The sequence below is a fragment of the Aspergillus candidus genome (assembly GCF_002847045.1).
Source record: "Aspergillus candidus strain CBS 102.13 unplaced genomic scaffold BDW47scaffold_15, whole genome shotgun sequence".
Classification (NCBI taxonomy): Eukaryota; Fungi; Ascomycota; class Eurotiomycetes; order Eurotiales; family Aspergillaceae; genus Aspergillus; species Aspergillus candidus.
The window spans coordinates 257,506-285,095 of record NW_020194020.1 but is presented as its reverse complement, the minus strand read 5'-3'; the positions used below and the strand labels follow the sequence as shown (position 1 = coordinate 285,095).

The 27,590-nt window shown below is 57.2% G+C and overlaps 10 protein-coding genes across 10 annotated transcripts; 7 read left to right on the top strand and 3 right to left on the bottom strand.

The window, feature by feature from the left end:
• The first annotated feature begins 86 nt into the window (after positions 1-86).
• On the top strand, positions 87-5,364 carry BDW47DRAFT_103783 (uncharacterized protein). Its single transcript, XM_024812159.1, has 3 exons — positions 87-4,648; positions 4,700-4,888; positions 4,937-5,364. Exons 1-3 carry the CDS (start codon positions 368-370, stop codon positions 5,090-5,092), a joined length of 4,626 nt encoding a protein of 1,541 aa, XP_024673174.1. The 5' UTR covers positions 87-367; the 3' UTR covers positions 5,093-5,364.
• A 344-nt stretch (positions 5,365-5,708) lies between these two features.
• Positions 5,709-7,383, bottom strand: BDW47DRAFT_116793 (putative tRNA-specific adenosine-34 deaminase subunit Tad3; the record flags this gene model as incomplete). The annotated part of the gene is made up of 3 exons (XM_024814988.1): positions 5,709-7,113; positions 7,186-7,237; positions 7,287-7,383. The coding sequence occupies 3 exons, from the start codon at positions 7,381-7,383 to the stop codon at positions 5,709-5,711; spliced, it is 1,554 nt and encodes a 517-aa protein (XP_024673173.1).
• Positions 7,384-7,719: 336 nt separating this feature from the next.
• Positions 7,720-8,585, bottom strand: phoB (regulatory cyclin phoB). The gene has a single exon (XM_024812158.1). The coding sequence runs from the start codon at positions 8,382-8,384 to the stop codon at positions 7,926-7,928; it is 459 nt and encodes a 152-aa protein (XP_024673172.1). The 5' UTR covers positions 8,385-8,585; the 3' UTR covers positions 7,720-7,925.
• A 1,648-nt stretch (positions 8,586-10,233) lies between these two features.
• On the top strand, positions 10,234-13,404 carry BDW47DRAFT_124785 (armadillo repeat protein; the record flags this gene model as incomplete). Its single annotated transcript, XM_024816305.1, has 3 exons — positions 10,234-10,540; positions 10,621-12,332; positions 12,409-13,404. 3 exons carry the CDS (start codon positions 10,234-10,236, stop codon positions 13,402-13,404), a joined length of 3,015 nt encoding a protein of 1,004 aa, XP_024673171.1.
• Positions 13,405-13,603: 199 nt separating this feature from the next.
• On the top strand, positions 13,604-14,951 carry BDW47DRAFT_103776 (putative fructosamine-3-kinase). Its single transcript, XM_024812157.1, has 2 exons — positions 13,604-14,608; positions 14,674-14,951. Exons 1-2 carry the CDS (start codon positions 13,671-13,673, stop codon positions 14,771-14,773), a joined length of 1,038 nt encoding a protein of 345 aa, XP_024673170.1. The 5' UTR covers positions 13,604-13,670; the 3' UTR covers positions 14,774-14,951.
• Positions 14,952-15,239: 288 nt separating this feature from the next.
• BDW47DRAFT_103774 (putative cyclin) lies at positions 15,240-17,244 on the top strand (the record flags this gene model as incomplete). The annotated part of the gene is made up of 5 exons (XM_024812156.1): positions 15,240-15,485; positions 15,533-15,614; positions 15,667-15,795; positions 15,866-16,193; positions 16,273-17,244. Coding segments are annotated over exons 1-5 (1,163 nt in total), but the record flags the coding sequence as incomplete, so codon positions are not given.
• A 203-nt stretch (positions 17,245-17,447) lies between these two features.
• cds1 (phosphatidate cytidylyltransferase) lies at positions 17,448-19,365 on the bottom strand. The gene is made up of 4 exons (XM_024818363.1): positions 19,060-19,365; positions 18,622-18,985; positions 17,769-18,562; positions 17,448-17,712 (listed from the first exon to the last, which is right to left on the bottom strand). The coding sequence occupies exons 1-4, from the start codon at positions 19,216-19,218 to the stop codon at positions 17,674-17,676; spliced, it is 1,356 nt and encodes a 451-aa protein (XP_024673168.1). The 5' UTR covers positions 19,219-19,365; the 3' UTR covers positions 17,448-17,673.
• A 574-nt stretch (positions 19,366-19,939) lies between these two features.
• On the top strand, positions 19,940-22,488 carry BDW47DRAFT_131037 (putative DNA repair protein Rad26; the record flags this gene model as incomplete). The annotated part of the gene is made up of 2 exons (XM_024817230.1): positions 19,940-20,566; positions 20,641-22,488. The coding sequence occupies exons 1-2, from the start codon at positions 20,063-20,065 to the stop codon at positions 22,486-22,488; spliced, it is 2,352 nt and encodes a 783-aa protein (XP_024673167.1). The 5' UTR covers positions 19,940-20,062.
• Positions 22,489-23,141: 653 nt separating this feature from the next.
• BDW47DRAFT_16810 (mitochondrial 37S ribosomal protein uS4m) lies at positions 23,142-24,954 on the top strand. The gene is made up of 3 exons (XM_024818362.1): positions 23,142-23,210; positions 23,283-23,729; positions 23,789-24,954. Exons 1-3 carry the CDS (start codon positions 23,175-23,177, stop codon positions 24,722-24,724), a joined length of 1,419 nt encoding a protein of 472 aa, XP_024673166.1. The 5' UTR covers positions 23,142-23,174; the 3' UTR covers positions 24,725-24,954.
• A 271-nt stretch (positions 24,955-25,225) lies between these two features.
• On the top strand, positions 25,226-27,010 carry BDW47DRAFT_124779 (uncharacterized protein; the record flags this gene model as incomplete). Its single annotated transcript, XM_024816304.1, has 1 exon — positions 25,226-27,010. One exon carries the CDS (start codon positions 25,226-25,228, stop codon positions 27,008-27,010), a length of 1,785 nt encoding a protein of 594 aa, XP_024673165.1.
• Between the last annotated feature and the right edge of the window lie 580 nt (positions 27,011-27,590).

Sequence of the window (27,590 nt, the reverse complement as noted above, 5' to 3'; positions counted from 1 at the left end):
ACACGACTCAGCACTCAATTTGCTACTTCAACTTTCTCTGACGCCAATTCCATTTTGTTCTTCTTCTCCCTCACCTCAACCTCTCTCTCTCTCTCTCTCTCTTCCTCCTCCTTTCTTTCTCTTCCTTACGTCTCTTTCTTTTCTACAATTCATCATTACTTTTGTGGTAATTTTTTTTTCACAAGCTCCATCCATTGGGTTCATCATTGGGCTTGATCATTGGTCTTGTTTTGTCTGTGCGTTCTTGCAATCAATCTTCCTCGACCCTCCGTGGGCGTACTGCTCCATCGCCTCTCGAAAGAGAGCTCCTCCCAAACCCTTCCAACCTCGAATCTCATAGGTGTCGCCATCACGGCGAGTGACAGAAATGTCCAACCCCAATGATATTCAGGCTCTCCTGGCGAGCATTCGTCCGCGTCCCTCTCCGACAGGTACCCCCGGTCAGGATGCTCCCAGGTCTCAGTCTCAGTCTCAGTCTCAGTACCCCCAGCAGTACCACCAACAGCAGCAGCCTCCCTACGATGGGCAGAGCTTCCCTCACCCCTTCCATCAACACCACCTGCATCCGACTCAGCGTGCTTACCATCCCCCCTCGGTGACTTCCGCTATCCCTAGTCCCTCGCCTGTTAATACTCCGCCCCATCATGGCTCGGATATTTTGAGTCCCCGGGGTGAGATGTTTTCGCCTCAGCCCCAGCTGCACCAGCAGGCTCAAGCTCAGGCTCACGCCCAGGCCCAGGCTCAAGCTCAGGCTCAAGCTCAGGCCCAGGCCCAGAACCCGGACCGTGCGGCCAATTTGTTGAATTTGTTGAAGTTCAACCAGCCCGCTGCGTCCGCTCCCCACGCCTATGGCGCCGTTCCCGAGGGTGCATCCCCGTCTCACGCCAGAAATATTTCCGCGTCGGACTTGGTCGCGAATATGTTCGGGAGGTCTGGTCCGTCTGCGGCCGCCCCCGTGAGACCTGCCGGCTTCCAGCCAGGTCCTGGTCCAAGCTCCTCGTCTCCCGCCCCGACCGCCGAAAACACCCAGGAGATGCTCCTTCGCTTGCTCAATCGCCCCAAGCCGGGTCAGGGTGCCACGGAAGGTTTCTCAAAGCCGGCGTCTCAGCCCTCGACCTCCGCCTCCCCCCAGAAATCCCCCGTTTCTGCGGTCGAGCCGGCAACCTCTACTGCTCCCCCGGTCCAAGCGGTCACGGATTTCTTGGTCTCGAGCGCCCTTGGTCCCGATGAGATCTTGTCCGGGAAACCGGATGCGGTCGCACCCCAGGCGCTGGGACCTGCGTCGGCGTCGAAGGAGTCTCTGTTCACTTATGTGAATCCTTTCGACCAATTGGCCGCCGCTTCCCCCCGGAAGGGGACTCCGCAGCCCAAGTCTCGCAGTGAAACCCCCGCCGTCGAGGCCGTCTTGGACGAGCCCGTCAGCGTCTCTGCCTCTGAGCAACCCGCTTCCCAGCAGGAACGTTCTACGTCGCCCGTGCTGGCCGACGAGCAGAGGGAAGCTGTGACGCAGGTGGTGGAGGATCTGGTGGGCCAGATCGTTCGTGACGTCGATGACGTCGTGGCTCAATCCACCAAAGAGGGCAAAAAGCCGGCGGTTGCGGCGCCACGCAACGACACGCAGGAAGTGCTGTCGTCGATCGCGAGCCACCTGCGTGACACTGTTCCTGAAACCAAGGAATCAGCGAAGCAGGACGGTGAGCCGGCCGGCAAGGCAGCTCCCGCAAGCGCCAACGCCACCCCCGCTGCGAGGGAGACCTCCCAGAACGGCGGTGATGTGTTGGACAGCTGGGAGAGTGCCGAAGATAGCGCCGAAAAGGAAGAAGAACGGATCGTCCCCGTCTACAACTTCCCCCTGCGCCCGTTTGTCACCATGACGGTCAAGCCCCAGTCTGGGAAGCTCGTGACCCTCCGCGACGACGGAATCATGGATATCGCTCGGTTGAAGAAAGACTTTGACCAGCTCGACCGGTCGTTGACTTCGGCCACCTCGGACTACATCGTGTATGCCTTGGCGAAGAGCGGCGGCCTGCGGATCATCCGCCAGGACGACGGGAACGACAAGCAAGCCTTCCGTTCCACCCGGGACCGTGTGTTCAATGTTGCCGTGTGCACGTCCCAGACTACCAGTGGCGAGTCCGATGAACAGGCCGTCCTGGGCATCGGTGTTAGCGGCACCGTGTACTGGGCCCTCATCTCGCGGGCCGAGAAGGACCTCTTCGAGATGGATGCGCTGGAGAGCGAGAGCCTGGTTTTCCCGCCGTTTCCTGCGTCGGACGAGAACACCTCGGGTGGTCAGCTGAAAACGCGTGCCAAACGGAGCTCTCGCCATCCCGGCTTCTTTGCCATTGGCCGGGGGAAGAACATCTACGTGATCTCCCCCCAGGCGGCCTCCGACGCGGCCTACGGCGTGTCGGGGACCCAGCGCACCGTGAACACGGAGAAATTCTTCCGCGAACGCGCCCTCAAGATCTCCACCGGCAAAGCCGGTAAGGATTTCATGTTCAGTGACGATGACACCGTCATCGCGTCCCTCGATAAGACCGGCCGCCTGCGCTTCTGGGACATCCGTGACGTGGTGAACAACCAGTCCTTCTTCGCTGCCGCCCCCAACCCGAGCGAGATCCGGGTCCCCCTGAATACCTTTGTGACGGGTTCCCCCTCGGAGAAGTCGTGGCCGACCTCTGTACTCTTCATTGACAAGCTGCGCCCCTACGTCAAGTCGATGGCCTTGCGTTACGTTCTCGTCGGGCTTAAGCAGAACCACACCTTGCAGCTCTGGGATATTGGGCTGGGCAAGGCCGTGCAGGAACTGCAGTTCCCGCATGAGAATGAATCGGATGCGATCTGTAGCGTCGCATACCACCCTGGATCCGGCATCATCGTGGTCGGCCACCCCACGCGCAACTCCATCTACCTGGTGCATCTGTCGGCTCCCCGCTACAACCTGCAGGCCATGTCGCAGGCCTCGTTCATCAAGCGGGCCGGTGAGAAGGATGCCACCCTGCCCAAGACCGAATCCACGGCCTGTCTGAGCGGTCTCCGCGAGATCTCGTTCGCCTCCAAGGGGCAGTTGCGCAGCTTGGACCTGTTGCCGATCACCAAGACGACTGGCGAAGAGAATGGTCTGTTTGAGCTCTACGTCATGCATTCTCGTGGCGTGACCTGTTTGAACATCAGCAAGGAGGACTTGGGTTGGAGCGCCGATAACAAGATCATCCGTCCCATCAACGCCCTGGAGCAAGGTGTCATTGAGATCGCCCCGCTGCAGACCTTCCCCACCTACGTCACGGATGATCCTTCGGTCAACGGGGATTCCGCTCCCGCGTCCACGCCCGGCAAGTCCGCACCCAAGGAGGTTGCCAAGAAACCGGAGTTGAGCGCCGACGTCACTACCGCTGCCAGTGCCGCGACTGGTGCTAGTGCTGGCGACTCCCGCATGCAATCCCCCACCAAGCCGCCGTTGAAGAAAAAGATCTCGGAGGGGCCGAGCGAGCCAGCCAGCGTGGCGAATGGTGCGGACAAGATGGACAAGAAGAAGAAAAAGAAGGGTGCGGTTGCGGCTAGTGAAGGACCGGCCAAGGTGAATCAGCCCAGCCCCGCCGCATTCACTGGTGCGCCTGAGGGGCTTTCTGCCTCCGCTCAGGCCACGGGCGAACCGCTCAACGGAAATGCCCTGGCCAAGGCACCTGTCACCATGCCCACTCCCGAGGCAGCTGCATCCGAAACCGGCGTGTCGAGCGCCTCGTTCATCAAGAATATCGAGAGCCTGCAGAGTGGTGTCTCCAGCGAATTCAACAAGAGCCTCGGCCGCGAGATGGAGAGCCTGTACCGTCGCTTCGACGAGGAGCGTCGCAACTGGGATGCTGCGTCCGCAGCCAAGCAGGACCAAGTCTTGCGTCTCGTCTCCAGCACCCTGTCGGACAACGTGGAGAAGAACCTCACCCGGATTGTGTCCGACAGCATCAAGTCCGACGTGCTGCCGGCGTTGTCTGATCTCACGTCGACTGCGGTCAGCAACCAGATCTCCACCACCGTCGCCCAGCAGATGGGCAGTGCGCTCCCCCGCGAGTTGCAGCACGCCCTCCCTGACGCCATCGGCCGGGCTATGAAGCGTCCCGATATGATGCAGGTCTTGTCGGACGCCGTGAGCCAGAAGGTCTCTTCGCACCTTGAGGGTGAGGTCGTCCGGGCGATGCAGACTGCCCTCACGCCTGCCTTGCAGAATCTCTCCCTGCAGTCGGCCGAGAAGGTCGCTGCGGGTGTGGAGAAGCAGAACCAGGCCCGCCTGCAGGTATACGAGAAGCAGCGCCGTGACGATGCGGCCAAGATTGATCGCTTGACGTCTCTCGTTCAGGGTCTGTCTGACACCGTTTCGTCGATGGCCGCCGCGCAGAGCGGTTTCCAGAACGAAGTGCTCCGACTCAACCGTGCCGTGGCGTCTCAGGGTGGACCCGCGGGCGGACCCACGAAGGCCGCTCCGCAGACTACGACAGCTCCTGCGGCGCCTGCGCCTGTGTCTGCCCCTGCTCCTGCCCCTGCGCCTTCAGCGCCCGCCGTGCCCAGCGCACCCAAGGGCGTCAAGGACCCCGAGCTGGCAGAAATCGCACAGATGATGCAGGAGGGTAAATACGAAGAGGGATCCGTCAAGGTATGTTTATAGTCACGGTTTGATTAAGACCATGCTAACATATTACGACAGTGGCTCCAATCCAACCAACAGGCCGATCTGTTTGACAACCTGTTTGTCCGCTTGAACCCGGCTTATCTGACTGCGCTGTCGCCCATCGTGGTTCTGTCCGTCGGTGTTGCGGTTACATCGTCTCTGCAGACGAACACGGCCCAGCGTCTTGCGTGGTTGGACGTTGTTTTGCAGACTGTCAATGCACAGGTATGCATACACTCATATATCTATCTTTCACTCGCTAATGTTAGTTAGGACCCCGACATCCAAGAAGTCGCTCCCAAGATCATGGAGATCCTTCTCCAGCGCCTGGACAGTTTGTACATGTCCGTTGCGCACGCCGCTCCGCACGAGCCTTACCTCCGCCGCATCCCAGCACTGGCTCGCCGTGCGAGGGAGTTGCGTGGGTAGACTCAATCAGATCTGACGATCGACGACGTTCAGCTCACGACGCATGTTGTCACATGAATAAAAAATATCAGCAATGACTACGGTCAATGTGAAGATAATGCAGGATTTGTAATTGTTATTCGGGTTGGGAGTTAGTTCTGATATGTATGTACTAACTGATGATTGCCTGAGATGGTTCTCTCTTGGCGTTTCGGTATATACTATCTACCTAGGTAGTGAGCACATTTGTATTGAATGGTGGATTCAAGATAATGCATAGGTTAATATGTCAAGATTTTACTCGGGAGATTAGTGTGGTATGATTTGTAGAAGGTGTAGTAATGATGTAACGTTATATTTACTATCTTACACTTATACTGTGGATGGGGAGTCACAGACATTGGTATACATGTCTAGACACCTTGCACGAAGTCAGCAATAGCAGTTGGACGGGCTAATATGTGATCGTATCCTATTGACTTGAGATACACATGATATGATATGATATGATATGTATGTTTGATATACGAATAAATACACTATCTATACTACCACTAACTAGCTATACAGCGCTCAGTTATCAATTCATCCACGTAAACACCATCAACCAGTCCGCTCACTAATCAATGAAAATCAATCAAGCATGAAACTGCACACCCTCCCCATCACCAGCTGCTGTTGCTGCTGTATCCTCCACAAACTCAAACCCCAACGCCCTCCAGTTCAACTCTTTGCGCCAGTGTAGGCCATAATATAACCTTTCATTCGCCTCCTCCGTACCACTCCCTACTTCACCCTTGTCCTCTTCTTCACCTCCTCCATCACCTCCATCACCCCCGTCCCCCTCCCCATCCCCAGAATCAGTCACGGCTACAGGCCCAATACAAGGCTCAGAAGCCAACCCCCCCGTCTTCATCCTCCCACCCCTCGGGAAGATAACCGCCCTAAACCGCGAAAGCAGCAGACCCATCGAGCAGCACAGACACGGCTCATGGGTGAGGTACACGTCTAGGTCTGTGCAGAGGTAGCCTCCTTGTGTGCGGGATCGGATCCGTGGGTTGGTCTCTGGGGGGTAGGATGTAGATGTGGGGGTGGGGACGGATGTGGAGGGGACGGGTATAGCGCCAGATTCGGTTTTTTGGAATTTTTCGGGGTTTTGCTGAGGGGTGTCTGGGTCTGTCTCTGGTGTTGATGTTGATGTTGCTGCTGCTGTTGTTTGGTGGGTGGGGTCGGAGGTAGAAGAGGAGGTGGTATCAGACTGGGAAAGGAAGTGCGCTTCGAGCGGTCTTAAAGGTGGTGATGCGGATGTATCATCAGGGTCATCGGCACGCCGCTTCCCAGCGATTAAATCAACGACCCTCATAAGCGCATGTAATTCCGGTCCGCCCTCAACATCAGCGTTATACATTAGTCTATTGGAATTAGGACCTGTCGGGACGGGCCCTTCCTGACGAGAGTAGCGCGCATCTCCGGCGACGGCGACTACCGCGTCCGACCATCTCTTATCATCCCCCTCATCATCATCGTCGATATTCTCGCCGTCTAAACGAGCATCAATCTCCGGATCAACGACAACGGCGCCTACCCCCCTCCCAAGACCAGACTGTTCAGCTTCGCGAGCTACCCCGTATGCCAGCGCGAGATAGTGTCCCGCCTTAGGCTGGATTGAGTCTCGTGCGCGAGTCAGAATCTGAGGCGGGGGCGCGACGAAGCCGCGCGGAGCAGCGGGGTTGTATAGCACAGGCCAGAGGGACTTGGTCCATTTATCTGCTTGGGCGCTGTTGAGCGGGGCGTAGAGGGGGACGCGGAGGGTTGTTAGGGTTATGTCGCTGTTCGGGGGTGCGAATGGCGTAAGGAGGTCTTTGAGGGAGTCGACGTCTGGGAGGGGAGGCGGGATGAGGACGAAGATTGTTTGTGTTGATGATGGGTCTGCTTTGAGGAGGGTGGATTGGAGAGTCGGGGAGAGGTGCTCGTGTTTGGCGAAGCGGCGGAGGTGGTTGAGGGGTTGGGAGGCGTCGCGGGGGTAGGCTTTGTCTAGGGCTCTGTTTTTGTTATTAGGGAATGGGCTGGGGGAAGAGTGGTAAAGATACAGGTGAGGGAGGGGATGTACGTACTTGATTACTTTGGAGGCGCATTTCAGGTTGACTTCTGCGGCGTATGCGTCGGCTGGGGATGTTAGTGTAGGTTGGTTTGCTCAGGTGGTTTGGTGACGTACCGAATTCTTCAGGTGGTCGTGTTTCCTGGACTGTTCTCACGGCGGTGACGTCCCCTGGGATGGGCTGAATACTGCGTAGGATATCTTGTACGTCCATGGTTGGAGGTAGATTGTGAGATGGAGAGGCGGGGGGCGTCCGTATGGCGGGTACGGACTGGGCTGGGAGTCGGGACAGAGAAGTATATATTTGGAATGCGAGGCAGTTGATCAGGGCATTCTTCCCAGGTTAAAGATTGATGCGGTTCAGACTGGGGTCGTCGGACGCGGAGGTGTTGAGATGGAACTTTTCGCGCATCTGTATACCCTCTACCCTAAGCCCTAAGCCCTGGTTTCTCCTGACATGCGGATTCCATGGTTACGTAACCTATCCCAGTATTCCATACAATCTACGTCATTATCCTTAGGTCTTACTAGAGATATGGTATGCATTGAATCGACCACGACGCCATGGAATTTTGAGTAGACAGAATCATGAGTAGACAGAATCAGATAAAGGAAGCTCGGTAAGAGCGGAAACGCCGGATATAATGGCGGAACTATACAGATGAAAATGGAGGGATATAAAAAGAGTAGACAAACACCACCTATCTACAACACCATGCCTGTATCTGTCGATATCTAGTCGGTGAACCTGAACCATCACGAATCGCGCTGGATCTCATACCCATCGCATCGCTCTACTAAGCTCTGGTAATAATCTACCAAAACCTCGGGCTGGGGTACGATCCGCCACTCGACGCGGAAGAGGAATTCCAGCTCGAGGAGAGCCAGCTCGTTCATGCTGATACCGCCAACCCGGGAGTAGGTCTTGTTGGTCCAAAAGCTGTCGCTCAGGCCTTTACTAGCCACAGTGGCACTGGCGATGAGGAAGCGATGGATGGTCAGGCTGGAGACGGTGAAGGCCGGATACAGCGCACAGAGCCGGTCGATGTAGTAGACCATGCTCAGCAGGATCGGGGGCGACAGGGTGGCGTGAGTGGTCAGACGCTGTAAGTAATCCTTCACGGAGATGCGGGGCGGCGAGCGGGAGTGGAAGCGCGTCAGACGGCCCTGGTGGAGGGGGATCTTGTCATTGAACTGGATCAGTTCCATGAGCATGCTGGAGATCAAGACGACCAGATCCCGCGGGTCAGCCTCCTCGTACGAGGCAGGCAACACCTTGCGGTCCGGCTGGGAGGGTCGCAGTCGCTTGGACTGCGAGGCTTCCCGGTCGGGGTCCCCCGACTGACCCCCACGGGGTGCCGTGGCATCGGCGTAGGGGTCCACCGGGCTGTTGCGCTTGTGGGAGGAGGCGCCGCCGCTGAGGGTGGGGTTGGGGTTGGGGGCGGGCATGGACGGCGGTTGCGGTGCAGGGATGGAAGTGGGAGCTGGAGGCACAGCGGCCGACCCGTTCTTAGCGAGCGGGTCAGAAACGACCGACGGATGGGCGACGGCGCTGACGGGGGCGGCGGTACTGGACAGTCCGCCCTCAAGGGTCGTCGGCCCGGCGGACGAACGACCGCACGGCTGATCCCCTGAGGGCCCCGATGGGGATGACGCAACCGTATGTCGGGTTAAAGCCGATCGGAGTTCCTCGATGGCCACGCGGGGGGAGGCAGAAGAGGACGGGGGAGGACCATTCGACGCAGCAACGGGGTTGGTCGCAGGCTCATAATGCTGCGGCGGCGGCTGCGACGGGTGGTGGTGGGACTGCGAGGGCAGTGGAGGGTGGTGACCGGTCGAAGTGGAGGAGCGACGAGGGAAGGAGGGAGAGGAGGAATGATGAAGGGAATTGGAGGTGGTGGAGGCGGAAGTAGGGGAAGGGCGTTGCAGGGTGGAAGGTGAAGGCGAAGAGACTAACATCTCCGTCCAACCAAACCACCACGTGGGTGACTTGGAATTCTCAACGCGCACTCGTTTGCTGCAGCTATGAAGGGAGTCCCCTGACGCATCATGATCCGGACGATCTTCAGTTGTGGGAAGAATGTCCTGAGATGATGGCGGGATCTTTCAATATCTTGTTCTGGAAATCTTGGGTGGAGGAAGAGGAAGATAAGAAGAGGAAGAGAGAGAGAAAGAGGGAAAGACGGAGGAAGAAAAGGAGGATCGAAGTCAATCCTGATTTAGGGCCGTATTTGTCACTCCACTTGGGGGTTTTCAATGCGTATTACTGTGTATTGTTACAGCCAAGACTCCATTCCACCCCCGCCCATTCGTGGAAACTGCTGGACTTTCCATCCAGACTCGGTATTTGGACTGTCTCGATCGATTACCATACATACCGGTATGGCTCGATACGCCACAGCCCTATCATAGTATTTCATAGTAATCCCTCATATTATCTCAGCGATAACTAGATTATGACCAGACTATAACTAGGCGATGACTAGAGTATTACTTCGGTACATTATCAATAATATCTATGTAATCTATACAGACTCGACTATATCAACTATCGATCCCGAATTGTAAGGCTGCCCCGGATGCGGTGACGCATTGCGTGTTCGCACTTTATGCGGCCTTATCCACCCGCTGACTCAGCCAGGTCATGCCAAGCTTCATCATCACCAAAACGTTTCCATCTTCACTGACCTCACTTTCTGTCAATCGTCAATCGTCAATCGTCTGTTCGATCTGCTCTCTTGTTTTTCTACTGGTCTCTTCTACAGATCTGTTCAATTCCCCCTTCAACTCATCACATCGTGTTACGTCGACACCAGCAACATCGTCAACCCCAGACATCTCCCCATCCGTCCCACTATCAGTCCCGTCGAACCACCGATCTCCCTTCCCCATCACCTCCGCCTCCGGCCTCTCTTATATCTTATATCGATCTCTGAATCCATAGTCAATCCGCTCAATTCACCGGTGGGTAACGAATAGCGAAAAAAAGAGGAAGAAATCAGGCGTGATCGGATATTGACTATCTGGCCCTCCCCGCGGGAGGCGGTGATCTGTCGGACGGACCATGACTCGGGCGGCCACTCCCCCCATCCTTCTCCAGCTGCAGAATCCGGACTCGCTATCAACCCAGGCGGCGGCGCTGCGCTCGTTGAAGAATGAGACCATTGGTCATGAGCAGCGGAAAGAGGCGTGGATTCGGTGGGGCATCTTGCCCATCTTAGCGCAGGTCCTCTCCACGCGACAGTCCTCCCCCGGGAAGACCGCGGCGTCCGGGCGTAACGGAGCGGCCTCCCGTGATCCCCCCTCGCCCACCACGGAGGCCGACAAAGCATGTCTACAGGCGATTATCATTCTGGGTAGCTTAGCACAAGGTATTCTCTCCCTTCTATTCTCCATACACACGCCTACACCTTGGTAGAATAGCCGTTGACTGACACGGGTTGTGGTCAAGGAGGTGCCGCCTTCCTCTCTCCCATATTCGCCAGTGGCACGCTATCCATCCTTCTCACCATCTTGTCGGCGCCCGATTGCCCCCGCTTCTTCGTCCTCCCCATCCTCCGCACCTTGAACAACGTCGCCGATCGTCTCCCCCTGCAGAGTCAGCAGCAAGGCCGCAAAGATACCCGCCTAGCCGACCTCCTCTTCTCCACCGACCATGTCGGGGCCCTGTCCCGGATTATCGCTCAAGATTATACCGCCCATCATGACGTGGCCGCCATCGAGCTGGCGGCCGCCCTGGTGGGGAAGCTCTGCACGGAGGAGGCCCACAAGGCCATCCTGGCTGATTGCGGGGTGTTGGATGCCCTCGCCGTGAAGCTGGCCTCCTTCATCGTCGCCCAGGGCTTCGTGTTGCCTGGCGCCGAAGCCCACGTACAGGCCCCGGGGGCCCTGGGGGCCCTGCCGCCCCCCGCGCCGCCGTCCGCCCGGTTGGCCCCCATCCTGCGCGCCGTCACCGTCATCGTCGAGCACTCCAAGTGGCGCGCCGAACATTTCCTCTCGTCGCCGGGGATCCGGACGGTGTTTCCCAAGCAGGTGCCCGAGTTCGCCCCCGCCGACGTCAAGCGCGGGCCCTGGGGCTCGACCTACCTGTCCGGGTCCGCCGTGCCGCGGCAGACCGGCGCCAACCCGCTCGAGTACTTCCTGCCTCCCGTGCCCCTGTCCGCGGGGAAACCCTCCGTCAGCGTCGCCAATTTCCCCCCGCTGGGCCCGCAGGCGAGCCATCGCCGCCACAGCCACTCGTTCCCCTCGCCCTTCGCCCTCCTCGACAATCCCGGCACCGCCGATGACGAGGAGAACGCGGTCATCCCTTGGCTCCTTTACGTGCTCCGCGCCGAGGGGGGCATGGCCCGCCTGATGGCCGCCCGCTTGGTCACTGTGCTGTTCCGGTTGAGCCTGACCCGGAAGCATCGGGTCGCCATGCTCTGCTACCTGGTGATCCCCATCCTGCTCCGCATGCTCGACAAGGACTACGCGGTCCTGGGCGACGCGGAGGGCTGTCCGGACGGAGGGCTGATTCCCCCGGCGGACCGCCTGCGCGAGGAGGCGCCTGCGGTGCTGGCCACCTTGGTGATCGACGATCAGGAACTGCAGAAGCACGCCGTCGAAGGCGGCGCGATCAAGCGGCTGTCGCAGCTGCTGAAGGAGACCTACAACCCACTGCACGAGAACGCCCAGCCCATGTGGTCCGCCGACGGCAGCGACGGCGGCGATGACGGCGACACCGAAACCCGCCCGCCCGACTGTCGCCTGGGGGCCCGGGGGTTCGCCCCGCGGCATTGCCATGTGATGCGATACCGGGAGAACATCCTCAAGGCCCTGGCGGCGCTGGTCCCCTTCAAGGACGAGTATCGCAAGGCCGTGTGCGAGAATGGCGTGGTGCCCTACATCATCGACTCGCTCAAGCCGTGTCCCCGCGATCCGCCGGCGGACACCGCCAACCCGAAGAACACCGCCGTCGACGGCAACCCGACGCCGACGCTCCTGGCCGCCTGTGGCGCGGCGCGCATGCTCACCCGGTCTGTTAGTGTCTTACGCACGAGTCTGATCGACGCGGGCGTGGCACCGCCGCTGTTCGTCCTCATCCGACATCCGGACATCGATGTGCAGATCGCGGCCACGTCTGTGATCTGTAATCTGGCACTGGATTTCAGCCCGATGAAAGAGGTGAGTTCTTTCTTTGCTTCCCCTTTTCCTTTTCCCGTCGTTGAATATATTGAAAGAAAGACTGCTAACAAGACAGGCAATCATCTCGGCGGAAATCCTGCCCGTCTTATGCGAGCATGCACACTCCACCAACACGAAACTCCGCATCGAATCCCTCTGGGCATTGAAGCACGTAGCCTGCAACTCGACCAACGACGTGAAGATCAAGATCGTCGAGAGCCTAGGGTCCGGGTGGATCAAGCACATCATCACGCAGGACCCGACGGCAGCGCTGGCCCAGCGCGGGATAGACGAGGAGGGGGACAACGGGGCGGGGACAGGGATGAGCCGCGCCAACTCGGCGGGTGAGCAAGTGAATCTGCTGAACCCGGTGGACCCATCGCCAGAACGGGACGACGATCTCAAAATGGCGGACACGATGCCGCCGTCGAAGATGAGTCTCGAGATGTTCCTACCGGACGCAACGCGACGGCGTCGACTAGCGCTACACGGTGACCTCGACCAATCGACGCAGGCACGACAAGACGACATCGCAGTGCAGGAGCAGACCTTCGACCTGATTCGCAACCTCATCTGCGGGCCAGGGGCATCAGAGATGATCGACCACCTATTCCGAGAGATCGGGCAGGACGTGCTCCTAGACGCACTCACAGACAAGCTCCGACCACGAGCAATCGCACTCCCACCCCGGCGGGACACAGCCACACCGCCGCAACGAGCACTACAGGTCCCCACAGAGATCCTAGTATCAGTAACATACGTGATCATCCACCTCGCAGCAGGACTCCCCTGGCACCGCCAGCTCCTAGTCTCGCATCGCGACCTACTACGCCACTTGGTAGGGTACTTCAACCACAACCACCGCGACGTGCGGATCAACTGCGTGTGGGTAGTGATCAACCTGACATACGAGGACGATGCGAGCGACCGGGAGGGGTGTCGCGAGCGGGCATCCACGCTGCGATCGATGGGCGTAATGGACCGGTTGGCTAGTTTGGAGGATGATCCGGATCTGGACGTGCGGGAGCGGACTAAAACGGCGCAGCATTTGGTGAAATCTATGGTGTCGTAGTCTGGAATATCGGAGGCGGACCGCTGGGCGTGGTGGCCAGACTGATATAGATGGCGTAGATAGGTATAATATTCTACTGCATCTTATCTTATCGACCATAGCTATATTTAATTAATGACGTCATCGAGGGATACCACTGTCTTCTCCACCTCACATCTCAACTTCACTCTGTCAATACGACACCTACATACCATTCACACAGATACAACAACTCTCCCATATAAGATCCATCTCCAAGGAAGATCCAAAGATATACAGCAAAGAAAATGTCCCCCCTCCCCCCCCCAATCCTCCAATCCCTCTCCCTCCCCCCAAACACAAAAGCAACCCTCTCAACAGCCAACCTCGGCTCCGGCTTCACCAGCACAGGGACAATCCGCGCTCTCATCCCATCTCCAAGCAATCCCGACCAAGAAGAAGAGCGCCGCTACTTCGTCAAAACGTCCTCCACCGGCGCCGCCGCCCAGGAAATGTTCCGCGGGGAATACGAGTCCTTGAATGCCATCGCCAACGCCGTGCCGGGGTTTTGTCCGAGGGGGATCGCGTGGGGCGCTTTAGACGAGGGTGGGAAGACCTTTTTCCTAGTGACGGAGTTTCTGGAGTTGGGTGGGAGGGTAGGAAGAGGGAAAGCGAAGGGGGAGAAATCCCTCGCGCAAAGGCTGGGAAAGCTCCATTCCACACCTGCCAGCCCCGATCCATCCACCGGACGCCGTCGATTTGGATTTCCCGTGCCTACGTTCTGCGGGGATACGAGGCAGGGGAATACCTTCCACGACTCATGGGCTGAGTTCTACGCTGAGGAGCGCCTGATGAGTGTGCTGCGGGTATCTGAGGAACGCAATGGGAGGGGAGATAGGGAGTTGAGGGGTATGGTTGAGCGGACTGCTCAGGAGGTAGTGCCTGCTTTGTTGGGGGATGGGCATTTGGGGGGTGAAGCTGGGGTGGAACCTGTTGTTGTGCATGGGGACTTGTGGAGTGGGAATGCGGATTGGGGGGTTATTGTTGGTGGGTCTGGGGATGATGGTGGAGGGGGAGGTGATGTGGTGTATGATCCGTCGGCTTGCTACGCGCATAGTGAGTTTGAGTTGGGGATTATGAGGATGTTTGGGGGCTTTGGGAGTGGGTTCTTTGAGGAGTATCATCGGGTTGTGCCGAGGACGGAGCCGGTGGGGGAGTATGACGATCGGGTGAGCCTTTATGAGTTGTATGTTCTTCTTTGTTTTCCCTTGTTGGTTATGTCTTGTTGATGTTTACTGACTGACTGGGTAGGTACCACCATCTCAACCATCATGCTATCTTTGGGGCTGGGTATCGTTCTGGAGCCATGGCGATTATGCAGAAGCTGATCAAGAAGTATGGGTCGGGTTGATTTATAGTTATGGTAGATGTCTATTCAGGTATGGAGATAGTGACGAGATAGACACGATGGAGTGTTGATAGTGGAATCATATCTTTACAATCAACACTGTCTTATAACTTTGTCTTATAACTTCTGCTCATAGATTCTATCATACCATCTTTTGGTAATGTGGTTTTATCGATGCTGCTATATATACCTCAGCACGTGGTGGATCAATGTCAGTATTACTTCCACACGTATCGACACAAATAGACCAAACCTTTTCTATCTATACATTCTTCTGTCTTCATCTACACATTTATAGATACGTTTCTCTTTTATAAATTAATACAGATAAATTAAGGATAAATTAGAATCTCGACATAAGTCGATACTCCCGCCCACGTGACCCGTCCTCTCTCGCCAATCAAATCCGCATCTCGGTATCCTCCATCTCCATCATCCCATCATCCTCTCCCATTCTCTATTCTCTAATCTCTATCCTGGTAACCACCATGACCCCAGATATGAAAGGCGACGCGAGACTTCCTTCGCCCGCAGAGTCGGTTCTGCCCGACCCGCCCCCAATCCACCCCTCCTTCATCCAGTTGGCAAAACCATACATCTTCGAGCAGACCATCCAGCGATGTATTGCCGCCATGGGGGTGAATCCCCTGCGCGAGGAGGCCTTGCGCCTCCAAGGCGTCACCTGGATTGACAACGTTCGTCGGGTGCTGTATCTGTAAGCGCAATCTACGCGATCGTTGTGACCCACGCTGACACACTCAGTCCTATCCGGACGTTTGACACCGCCGTGGTGTACTACCACAAGTTCCGGCTTGTTCACCCGGATAACGAGTATAGCTACACGGTACTTTCCAACTGCGCGCTGTCAAGTATTTATTACTGACGGATCTTATTAGGACGCTGCTGCTGCCGCCCTCTTCACTGCGTGCAAGATCGAGGACACCTTAAAAAAGTCCCGCGAGATTGTCTGCGCCGCGTACAATCTCAAAGTGTCTCCTTCCGAGCACTTGTCTGCAGACAACCCGGTATGTTTTTATTTTTATTTTATTTTTATTTTACGAAAACTTTTGTCCATTTCTGTACTAATACTGTCAGATCTTCGAAATGCCCTCCCGAGGCATCATCGGCCTGGAAAGACTCATGCTCGAAGCCTCCGGGTTCGACTTCCGCACGCGTCATCCCCAAAAGACGCTGATCAAGCTGGCCCGCAAGTACGGTCTCACCGCGCAGTCCGCCGTCTCCAGCACTGCCTACCGCATCTCGCAGGACCTCTACCGCACCTTTGCGCCGATCAAGCAGACGTCGTCTACGATGGCGTTTGCTTGCCTGGAACTAGCCGGGCGCTTGCTGGACGAGCGCATCGAGGCTGTAGAGGAGGGACGGGACTACCACGCGTGGCGGACGAGTCGTGAAGAAGTCATGGGTAGGCTCCCACCCGCCAACACACATTCTCCCTATCCTATCTCCCGTGCAAATCAAGCAATAAGCTAATATCCAAATAGAAACCTTATTTGATCTCCTCGAACTATACACCCACAACCGCGCCTCAACAACACTCGGCCCCCACTTCCCCGCCGACCGCTTCTTAACCGTCCGCATCCCCCTCAACAAAGAAGCCGAAGCCCAACGACTTCCGCGCTACACGCACTGGGTCGACGACGCAGATTCCCGAGAGCAACAGCAACAACAACCCAACGGCAGCACCGTCCAAAACGGAGGCCCCACACGACCCCTCCACCCGCTGACACCCGTAACCGCCAACGGGGAGCGGCCCAGGGCGAACGAGAAGGGTCGTGATGGCGCCGTGCGGTTCATGTTGGACCCGGAGTGTGCGGGGGCTGAGAGGGCGCGCGTTGCGGAGTTTTTCAAGGTGGAGATGGAGGAGTATAGAGTTGATGATTGATTGATCGGTCGATCTTGCTTCTGTTGGTTTTTGATCTTTTTTTTATGTGCATACTCTGCCATCTATCTCTATCATATGTGCATACATGGGCTGGGCGGATAGATGATGGATGTATGCATATGTGGATGGGAAGAAAGAAAGAAAGAAAGAAAGACACCAACGTCACCGCACCCCCCGACACTGCCCAAGCCAGGTCCAGAGGCCAGTCAACTCACGCGCCTGGAAGAAAAGTGAACCGTCTCGAAGAGAAAAAAAAGTGAAGGCCTAAGGCCCTTGCTATCTACTGCCAGCTTGGGAGACTGTTTCAGATATGAGGTGGTTAACAGACTACCTTGCTATCTGTCTGTCCTGTTTTGGATACGGGCGTGGATAGATGACGGATGGGTGGTTGGATCGTGGATGGATGAAGATGGGCAGGGAACGGCCATGATCAGAGGATATACTATAGAGGATGGACGGACAAGAGTGGGGATTGACCGAAGATAGATCTGTTGATGGTTCAACCGTCCAACCTGATAGATATGAGCATACAAAACGGACTCATACATTTATCCTAGGTGATTGATTTTACACACATCTACTCACTACCACTGCCACTCTATCCACATAGCTACAATCACATCACACAAGGCGGCGATCGTTAAATCCATCCCCGGTTAGACAACCGGTCCATTCCACTCCATACATCCATGCATCCATCTAGTTTTGCTTGCGGGATCTGACCTGACCTGACGGTATAACCCAAGTATAACACATACCAGCACGCGCAGACGAGCGACAGCGTCCGGGAAGAAGAAAAGGTTGGAGAGGTTGAAGTTCAATAATAAGTAGAGTCCATGTCATGTTGAAGAGACGCTGCAGAGAAGAATAAATAAATAAAGTAAATATAAAGACAAAGTGACATCAAACAGGATAAACGGCAGAGCGAGCGCCGTCTAGCGAGATGGAGAAGAACGGGGAGACGAGAAGGGCGGTCATGATCAGATGGTGACCGCGTCGCTCATCGCCGTTTGAGCTCGGTGGTGAGGCAATCCATGATCTAGGGGAGTTAGTTCGCTGGAATAAGGCCAGGAAAATAGCTTTCAGTTCACTTACCGACTCCGACACGGTCCCCTGGTTGTACAGGTACTTGCCCAACCCCCGGACCACCTCGAGCTGCTCCTCGACGGTGAGACCGTTGATGGCGGTCTCGATGATGTCGCCGACGCTGGCCTTGTAGACGGCGATGAAGCTGTGGTAATACATGTAGGCGAAGAAGCCCATGATGAACTGGCAATCCATGCGATCGGTGATGCCGCCGTGGCCGGGAATGGACTCGCCAAAGTCCTTGATCTTGAAGGTGCGCTTGAGTCCGGAGGCGAAGAAACCGCCGAAGGGGGCGATGAGCGAGGCGAACGAGGCGAAGACGAGGATGTGGAACTGCATGGGCTCAATGTACAGGGTCTTGTCCAGGCCGGTCCACTCGGGGAGGGAGTAGGGCTGAGGCACGAAGGCCGGGTTGGGGGTGCATTCCAGGCCGGTCAGGACGTTGGAGCCCAGGTCATTGACGGGGCAGATGAAGTACTTGTAGCGCATGAGGATGTTGGTCATGAAGTAGCCGAAGCCGATGGTGCAGATCCAGGCGCCGAGGAAGCCCTCGACGGTCTTCTTGGGGGACAGCTTGATGAGCTGGGTGCGGCCGAAGGTGATGCCGCAGACGTAGGCGAAAATGTCGTTGGTAATGACCAGGGACGCGGGCAGGAAGAACCAGATCATGCCCTCGAGGATGTTGTTCATGACGAAGTGGGCTTGGACGACGATCAGGTAGAGGGCCATGTGCGTCCAGGCCCACTGGGTGAACTGGAAGCGGTAGTGACCCTTCTGCAGGGAGGCCACGAAGAAGACGAAGCCTAAAGGGTCAGCATTCAGCATTCTCAAGTTTGATTTTCCGGGGAGAAGATAGACCTACCCATGACGTAGAGCATGAAGCTGATGAAGCGGTGGTGGGTGGCCAGGGGCAGGAGCACCTTATCGACCAGCAGGACATGCTTGAAGTAGTAGATGACGCTCTCGCCGTAGAGGAAGTACATGGTCGTGGCGAGGAAATACCAGTTCAGCGACTTGGTGAAACGGAGGTTCTTCTCGCGACTGGGGACGTTGGCGATGGCGATGACCTCCTTGAAGGAGACGATCTGAACGGCGGAGACGATCCCGATGACGTATATATGGCCGGAGAACATGGCGATGAAGAAGAGGGCGATCATGACGAAGGTCCATATCGTGCGGGTGATGAAGGTCGCCTTCTTCTTCTCGTAGTCGGACTGCTGGGGTTTCTGTCGGGAGAAGTTGTCAGTCTTCTGGATGGATGGAGACCGGGGAAGTCGCAGTGAAGTAGTCAGGCACTCACCTCTTCCGGGATGGTCGCCGGAGTATCGACCGGGCCATTCTTGGAAGCACTGCCGGGATCCGAAGCGGCATCACTGGTATCGGAGATACTAGGCCGGCGAGTATCGGAGCCGATGGAGCCGCGATGTTGAAACCGGACGTTCCGGCGAGACTTGGACATGATCAAGGAGTATTAGGGTGTATGAGAAGGGATTAAAGAGGGACCAGAGAGGTGGGGAAGGAGAGGTGAGGGGGAGGGGAGATGACGTTGTGCGCAATTGACGATGGTGAAAGATGGGGGGGAAACCAAGTACGCGGGGAAGAGGGGAGAGGAGAAGGGGAGAGAGGAGAGGAAGGAGGATAGGGAGAGAGAGAGGGAGAGGGAGAGATGAGGGAACGGAGGGAGTGCAGAAGGAAGAAGACGCGATGGGAGACGAAGGAGAAGAAGGATTGAAGAGGAGGAGAGAAAAGGAGGATGGAAGAAATCCGGGGGAGAAATCGGAGAGAAGAAGAAGAAGAAGAAAAGAAGGAGAAGAGAGAGAGAGAGCGAGAGAGAGAGACAGAGGTGGTTGAGAGAAAGATCGGCGAAGGATTTGGGTGTGCAGTTGGGCGGAGAATCAGTCTTTCTTGAATTCCAACCATGTCTCTACCTTATATTTATATATCTATAGACGTATATCTATTGTCTAAGCTCGGGATATTTTTATCATATTTTATTCTTTTGAAATGAATGAGATGATCGATTGATCGTGAAGAATCAAGAAGATGATGAGCATAATGCACCTTGTGCAGATCAGCTGACTGCTGACTACTTATGCCATCCGTCTGTTTGTCTGTTTGTCCAGTTTGTCAGGTTTGTCATCCTCTCATCTTCAGCTTCATCTTCATCTCTTCTCTTCTTCTTCTCTTTTTCTCTAACCTACTTCTTATAATACTCTTCTTTCTCCTTCTCTTCTTGAACCGCTTCTCCCTCTCTCCCTCCCCCCTTTGTAAAATCCCCATGGCGATCAACAATACCCGTGGGCATGGATGACAACGATGAGGATTTCTTCTCCGACGATGGTTTCGAGGACCTTCCCCCCGGCACCCTCCTACAGTTGGAGGAGAATGCCGTTCGAGCCACCCAATGGTCGCAACCAACCGCGCCCTCGGGCTTGAAAGTGCCTTCGTTTCGTATGGATGTGACTGAGGATGACCATCCCGTTCCCCTCGACCAGCGCATCCCCTCCCACGACATAACGACCCTCCCACCGCCCCCGCGTCTGCACACCGGTCTGACCGGTGATTACGGGGCCCTGGATGTCGGCGAATTGGATGCGGAGGTCTTTGACGATGGCTCAGCTATCGTCCTGGATGGGTCTTTCACCCACCCGGAGCAACAAGATCTCCCCGTGCCCCATGCGTTCGAAGTGCACGACGCGGACCAAGCGCCGATCCGAGACCACCCCGCGGAGTATATGGAGGTCGAAGGAGACTTCTCCCCCCATGGCGCCCAACTCCAACATGACTACAACCTCCTCATGGAAAAGGTAGTGGACCTTCTCTTTCCGCTCCCAGCAGTAGACAGCGTGGTTCGGACGTGGGACTAATGTTGTCTGGACAGTTGGCGCAGGAAAATGCACGCTATAAAGAATTGGTCGACGAACTGACCGCCGCCAAAACCACGGCCGCCACTAAAAATGGCGAAATCGCCATCATCCGCTCGAACCAGGCCAAGTTGAGTGACAATTACGAGCGGCAGCTGGTAGCCCTACGGAAGCAGCTGGCCGAGGAGATCGGTCGCCATCGCGGCGAGGTCGAGGCGGCGCGGGCTGAAGGCAAGATGCTTGCTACGGAGAATGCCTTTTTGAAGCAGGACCTCGCCGAGGAGTCCATGCGCATCCACGCCCGCAAGCCCAAAGACCGCCCCGAGGAGACCCCCGCCCCCGAGACGCCCAAGAAGACAAGGGTCCTCCCCTTCCGGGACGGGTTCAACGACGAGGAGATCCTGGCCGTCTCGCCCACCAAACCCACCCCCTCCAAACATTACACCACCACCGCCCGCGGGAAACGGAGACGGCAGCTGAGCCCGGACCGTCAGGCCGGCCTGCCCTTGGACGCCCCCGCCGCGCCCCAGACCGCCGAGCCTCTCGCGCCGGACGATCCCGATCCTGACCCGTCGGACGAGGAAGAGATGGAGATGGAGATGGAGGACACGGTGGCGGACAGACCGGCCCGGACCGCGGACGACGACGCCCACGCGCGGGTGACGAAACGCCTCCTCAACCACCGGACGTACCCGAACGAACAAAGCGACCTCGAGGTGCTGGGCCGGCTAGCCTTCCCGTCGGCGCCCCAGCGAACCTTGTCCACCCGGCTGCTGGAGGAAACAGCCACCCGCAACCGGGGCAGCTACCTGATGGACTACGCTGAGGCGGTGATCGCGCTGTGGGCGCAGGCCTTGGCGGAGAAGTACTTCGCTCCGGTGCCCATCTTCCTGGCCGTCACGCGGGAGGTGCTCGCGCTGGACGCCCGGACGCCCGGATCGGGGCTGATCGAGCTCCTAGTGCCCGTGCTACAGGACTCGGGCGACGTCAACGGGGTGCCACGATTCCGTCACTCGCCGCAGTCGCGGCAGAGCTCAGGACAGATCCGGCGCACGCCGGCGTCACAGCTCGAGCCGCGGGTCGACGCGACGGCGGCGCTGGCGCTGCTGCACCAGATCGCCTGCTCGCGCCTCCACGTCGCGGCGGACCTCGAACGGTTCTGGCGGTGCATGCGCTACGACTTTGTGCTCATGATGCTGAACTGCGCGCAGCCGCTCCACGACCTGATCCTGACGCTGAGCCTGCTGGCGACCAGCGTGCAACCCGACGCGTTCGGGTCCCTACTCGACACCGAGGCAGACCAGCGCGCCAACGAGAACTACGTGATCGACCGGGTGGCCAACCTGCTGAGCGAGACGCCACAGCCGGACGAGGGCGCCGCGCCCTACCCGGCGGCGGCGGTATGCCAGCTGCGGCTGGAGGCGCTGTCGCTGCTGCAGGCGATCGCCTTCAACGCGATGGCACCGGGCAGCCGGCACGGCAGCGAGGCGATCGCGGCGCACCCGACGGTGCTGGCGCGGGCCATCCGCGCGATGCACGACGAGCTGGACGCGCTCTACCGATTCCCGCCGGAGCGGGCACTGCACGCGACCCTGGTCAACGGGCTGATGCGGCTGGTGTACGGGGTGCTGCGGCGACATCCGGACCAGGTGGACCTGCCGTCGAAGCTCGGGCGTCTTGCTGGGGGGAAGCAAAAGTTTTTGGTTGCGTTGACGCGACTGGCGTTTAGCGAAGGGTTGGTGTTGGAGGAGGGGATCGACGACGAGACGGTGGAGATGGCGCATGCTATTCTCGACGACGCGGTCAATCCGCAGGAAGCGGAGGCGTTACAGGAGGCATTTTCCAGTTCGCGGCGGGAGGAATAGGACTACGGATGGGGGGAGCGTGGGGGGTATGCGGTGGACGCGCTCTTATAATGACACGAATGACGAAACGAGCAACGACTATAGTAATACACACAGTAATCTATCCAGGATGTACCGATACAACGTTGACAGTCTATACGACTTTGATTGAACCACGGGATTTACAAGCTACAATTACAATCTCTTCTCCACCCTCAAGCATATAGCCCAAAGCATGATGAAAAGATAAGATATTCCACAAAGGAAAGGTGCCAAAGAATACGCCTGTCAATGACCCGAAGGCCGTTGAACAGACTGTTCCGCCGCGCTGTGCAATGCAGGGACCAGACTGTGGTGGACCGCCTTCTTGATCGCAGCCACCCAAACAAGGTAAGTATGAAGAAAGAAAGAAGAAAAAAGGTTAAAGGGTGGAGGGGGAGAGGAGTATTTATAGGGGAAGCGGGTGAGTCAGCTGGCGCTAGTGGTAAGCGAGAGTCACACCAGCCAATCAAGGGAGAGGGGATGGTGGCCTGAAGAAAAGTGTCAGTGCCTGTGTCCTCAGGTGTCTGTTCCTGATGATTAATGCCACACGTGACCGTGAAGTTTTGGCGCCGGAGATACCAGGCCAGCCAGCAGCTTCACTTCGACCCCGAGCAGGAAGAACCAGACACGTTCAATTATTCCCTGCCCACGTCTACTCCGCCACCATGAGGAACAGGGCGACGACCACATTGACCAATCCGGTATGTCAGACGACATCAACCCATCCCGTCCATTCTCCAGGAGTAAACCACTGACAGGATATGCGTCCGCAGAAAATCCGGCAATCATGGAGCAAATACAACCTATTTAACCTGACGCGGATGCGCACCCCCCAGACCTCCTTCCGCACGCACTTCCAGCAGAAATTCAAAGCCAAGAGCATCGCCCGCGCCTATCATGGCGAACAGGTCCGCGAGAGCCAGTGGCAGCGCATGTTCTCCTCCCGCATCCGCAGCGTCATCCCCATGGATCCCTACAACCTGGCCAAGGACGACGGCGCGGGGGCCGCCACTGGCCGTGGTTCTGGTCTAGAGGGCCAGCCTGACCGGATGGCTCTGACCATCCAGCAGGCGAAGCAGTATATTCCTTTCTCGCAGATGACGTTTGCTCCGTTGGAGCGGCGGCTGGATGTTGCTGTTTTTCGGGCCCTGTTTGCGAGCAGTACTCGCCAGGCACGTCAGTTTGTGATTCATGGGGCGGTTACGGTTAATGGGCAGAAGGTATTTCTCTCTTTTTCTCTCTTCGTATATGGGTGTGTGGATATGGGCTAATTCTGTAGATGAGATACCCCGGTTACCTCTTGAACCCCGGAGACCTCTTCCAGGTCGACCCCGAACGCGTCATGTTTGCTACTGGTGCCCCCAAGGATAGGTCCGAACGACGGGAAGGCCGAGCCCTGCGCAAGAAGAAATCCGAGGGCGAGGAGGCCACCGAGGCCGAGGCCAAGGAGGAAGACAGCGCTGCGGCGGAGGAGTCCAAGGAACCCGCGGAGAAAGAGGCCAAGGACCAGCCCAAGGAGGATCCCCGGAAGGTCTTGAAGGGGCTGATGGCCCAGGCGAAGGGCATTATGTCCACTGGCCAGGACGTCCTGCCCGCCAAGCGCAAGCAGGAGCTGCGCGGCTTCCAGAAGGCCGTGCGTCGCGTGCTGTCGCGCTCGGCCTCGAGTACCGTGCTCACCGACAATCTCGAGTCGCAGTTCGCCGAGCTGACCCAGCTGCTCAAGGCCAAGCGCGCCGAGAAGAAGAAGGGCGACCGCAGGGAAGATAAGGAGGCCCGATCACCCAAGCCCGAGGCATCCGACGCCCAGAAGCAGCCCGGTGCACCTCAGGGTACCACCGCTGCCGCCGCCGCCGCCGACGAGGCCCAACCCGGCGAGGCCCTGACCGAAGCCTTCCGACAGGCGGCCGAGAACCCGGAGCAGGAGCCCGACACGTCGGAGCTGTCCGACGAGGAGTTCGACGTGCTCAGGCGGGCGATGGTGCAGATGCGCGACAACCCCATCGACCACAGCAAGCCGTACGGCACGCCGTGGCAGCCGCGCGAATTCATGAGCGCCTTCGCCTTCGTGCCGCGCTACCTCGAGGTCAACCACAGCATCTGTGCGGCAGTGTACCTGCGCCATCCTGTCGCGCGCCCCGGCGCGTCTGAAGTGCCGTCGCCGTTTGGCGAGGTGGTGGGTACGGGTGCGTTTGCGTGGTATCTGCGCCGACGGTAGTTTCTCTCGAGTGGTTGGGGTTGATTATTTTTCTTTATTTTTCTCTGTAGACTTGATCTGCAGGTGCATGTATAACTGGGCTGTCTGGGTTTCTGTTTGATTTTATCTGTCTTTTCTTTTTCTTTTCGAGCATCTGCGACGATCGGATGATCTGGCGCTCTGACTGTCTAATCCTAGACCCACGCTGTATTGTATACCATATCAATGTACATTGGATGTCTCATGCATCACCAGCATATGCTGGTATAGATTGTAATACAGAGTATGTATAGAGTAGTCTAGAGAAGTATAATATGGAGAGAATAACATGGGTATCGCCGTACCGAGATGGTATCTACAAAAATACCAATACCGAGGAATACAGACCCCGGTCCATTCCGGCCACTCAACTCCATCCAGACCGCGATCGTGAACTTCCCGCCCTCTCTCTCACTCGTTTCCATCACTCCCCCCTCTCCTCTCTTCTCATCTGGAGGGTCCCTTCCAGATTCCGCCCCCTCGATGTATCCCTGGAACACCACCCTCCCCCCGCCGCCCTCCGCGACCGGCCGACTCCAATTTCCCGCCTCCACCTCCACCTCCTCACCCGCGCACACCTCCCACCAGATGTCGTCGATGCAATGGCGGCCGTCGATGACGTCGCGCTCCTCTACACAAGGACCCCTCGCCGGGCTACATATGAACCAAGGTTCGGCGACGGGGTCCTCCCCTACCCCCGGGTCCACCGCTTCTCCGTTTCGCCCTATGTCGCTGTCGCGTCCGCGCTCTAATCACGAGATGCCGCCTGTATCAGTGGTCATCGAGTCGCGTGCCCAGCCGCGCATCGACGGCTTAGATAGCTCGGACAGTGAGCGGTCGGTGGATGGGATCGGCACGCGGGGCGCGACGACGTCCGGACTAGCCCGCACGGGTGATAACCGCGAGGGGAACAAGAACCGACGGGATCAGACAGACAGAGACGCACCCGATGACGACGCAGTCATGATCGTGGACGAAGGGCCAAACGAAAGCGGGATGGGCCGAGCCGAGTCAAGCAGCACGGCCGCGACAAACACCAACACCAACAACACCACCAACAACAACAACACGCACGGCCATCCGAACAGCAACCGCCGACACGGCAAGCGCCTCACCACCCTAGAAGAAGTATCCCTATTCGACATCTGCAACCGCCACGCCGCAGACTTCGGCCACCGCAGCAGCCTCTGCAAGTGGTGGATGACAGTGACGGAGGAATTCACCCGCGACCAGGGCCACCCATACTCATGGCACAGCGTCCGCCGCAAGGTCGAGATCGTCACCAAGCAGCGCCAGAAGTTCCTCGAGGAGTCGCGCCAGCAGCGCGAGCCACCCGTTGACAGCGCGAACCCGCGCTGGCGCGTCGCCGTCGACGCTTGGATCCCTACCTGGCAGCGCTGGGAGGAGGCCGAGGCCCGCCGCATTGAGAAGCGCGATATGCGTCGCCCGCGCAAGCGCAAGTACTGGGAGGCGTCGTCGCCTTGGGATGTCATCTCGACGATGTCTTGCGATGGGGGGTGGAAGGCTCCGCCGGCGCCGGCGCCGGTGCCGTCGCTACCGGCATCGGGGAGCGGAGAGTCTCCGTCGAGTACGGCGCCAGCAGCAGCAGCAGCAGCAGCACCACCACCACCACCCGCAGGGGATGTCAGCGGTAGTCGGAGCCAGCAGGACGGGTTTACGTCTACGTCTACGTCTACGTCTACGCCTGTGCCTGCGCCTATTTCCACGCCAACGGCGGTGCGCCTTCCCCCAGGCTTCGACACCATGTTCCAGGGGAACTCGCCCGCGACGCCCATCCACCACACCCCGACAGCACAGGCACCGTCCATGGACGCGGGCGTCATGTCCGCCATGCTCGAGACGCTGGGGAAACTGAATAAACACCTCGACGCAGCAGCCAGCACGACCCCGACAGAAGTTCCCCGTGCACCACAATTACCAGTACCATTGCAGTTACCACCATCCTCCGCCTCCTCCGCGGCCTCTATATCATCAGCTCCGTCCTCGGAGCGAGAAAACCTCTCCCCTCGTCCCAGCATCCAAGACAATAATCACAGCAATGCCAATACCAACACCAACAAAACCAACTCCCCCGGCAATCTCTCCACAGCAGCAATAACGCAACTCAAAAACGAACTCCGACTCGAAATGCGCGACGAGATCCACCGCGAGCTGGAGAAAGATCGCGCGGCGCTGGAGGAGAAGCTGGATGCCGTGCAGCGGACGCAGGATATGATTCTGGAGATGTTGAGGCAGGAGCCTGCTTGAATATTTTCTTTCTTCTTTTTCATTTTTTCTTTTTTATATCCGTTTTATTGAACATTGTTGTCATGATGGTTTTTGGGCGGCTGATATGGCTGATGTTGATGATTTGTTTGAGGTCCTTTTGTGATACCCTGATTGCGGTGTTTTTATATTTCATCTTTTTTAATATACATAATGTGGTTGATTCCCTGGGAATTGAGGTGCTTTGTTTACTTTGTATACTTATATATCATAGGGGACAGTATATTGCTACTCAACGTATACACTCAGCGTAGGTTACCAGGTCCTGCTCAACATATATTTATTATATCTATAATATCTTGATCCATCATACGTGGTAACCCATTATATATATACGTCCATTCATCCATCTTCAACACGTACGCTATGTATACTCCATTTTCTAGCAATTCATTATTGGCAAGCAGTGGTGATCACATAGATCGATCCAATCAATCTATATATATAGTTGCAGATACGGTAGAATCGTCAACATCAGTCAACCAGTGCTGGATATTACTGTATGATATCGTATGCTGTTGTAGTTCTATACTCTTTCAGTTCTATACTGTTCTCCTGAACT

Coding starts and splice junctions, on each gene's coding strand:
- BDW47DRAFT_103783 (XM_024812159.1), top strand. CDS start 368: ATGTCCAACCCCAATGATATTCAGGCTCTCCTGGCGAGCATTCGTCCG. Junction 4,649..4,699: donor ACGAAGAGGGATCCGTCAAG/GTATGTTTATAG, acceptor ATATTACGACAG/TGGCTCCAATCCAACCAACA. Junction 4,889..4,936: donor TGCAGACTGTCAATGCACAG/GTATGCATACAC, acceptor AATGTTAGTTAG/GACCCCGACATCCAAGAAGT.
- phoB (XM_024812158.1), bottom strand. CDS start 8,384: ATGCTCATGGAACTGATCCAGTTCAATGACAAGATCCCCCTCCACCAG.
- BDW47DRAFT_103776 (XM_024812157.1), top strand. CDS start 13,671: ATGTCCCCCCTCCCCCCCCCAATCCTCCAATCCCTCTCCCTCCCCCCA. Junction 14,609..14,673: donor CGGGTGAGCCTTTATGAGTT/GTATGTTCTTCT, acceptor CTGACTGGGTAG/GTACCACCATCTCAACCATC.
- cds1 (XM_024818363.1), bottom strand. CDS start 19,218: ATGTCCAAGTCTCGCCGGAACGTCCGGTTTCAACATCGCGGCTCCATC. Junction 18,563..18,621: donor CTTCATGCTCTACGTCATGG/GTAGGTCTATCT, acceptor CTGACCCTTTAG/GCTTCGTCTTCTTCGTGGCC. Junction 17,713..17,768: donor AGGGGACCGTGTCGGAGTCG/GTAAGTGAACTG, acceptor TAACTCCCCTAG/ATCATGGATTGCCTCACCAC.
- BDW47DRAFT_16810 (XM_024818362.1), top strand. CDS start 23,175: ATGAGGAACAGGGCGACGACCACATTGACCAATCCG. Junction 23,211..23,282: donor CGACCACATTGACCAATCCG/GTATGTCAGACG, acceptor ATGCGTCCGCAG/AAAATCCGGCAATCATGGAG. Junction 23,730..23,788: donor TTACGGTTAATGGGCAGAAG/GTATTTCTCTCT, acceptor CTAATTCTGTAG/ATGAGATACCCCGGTTACCT.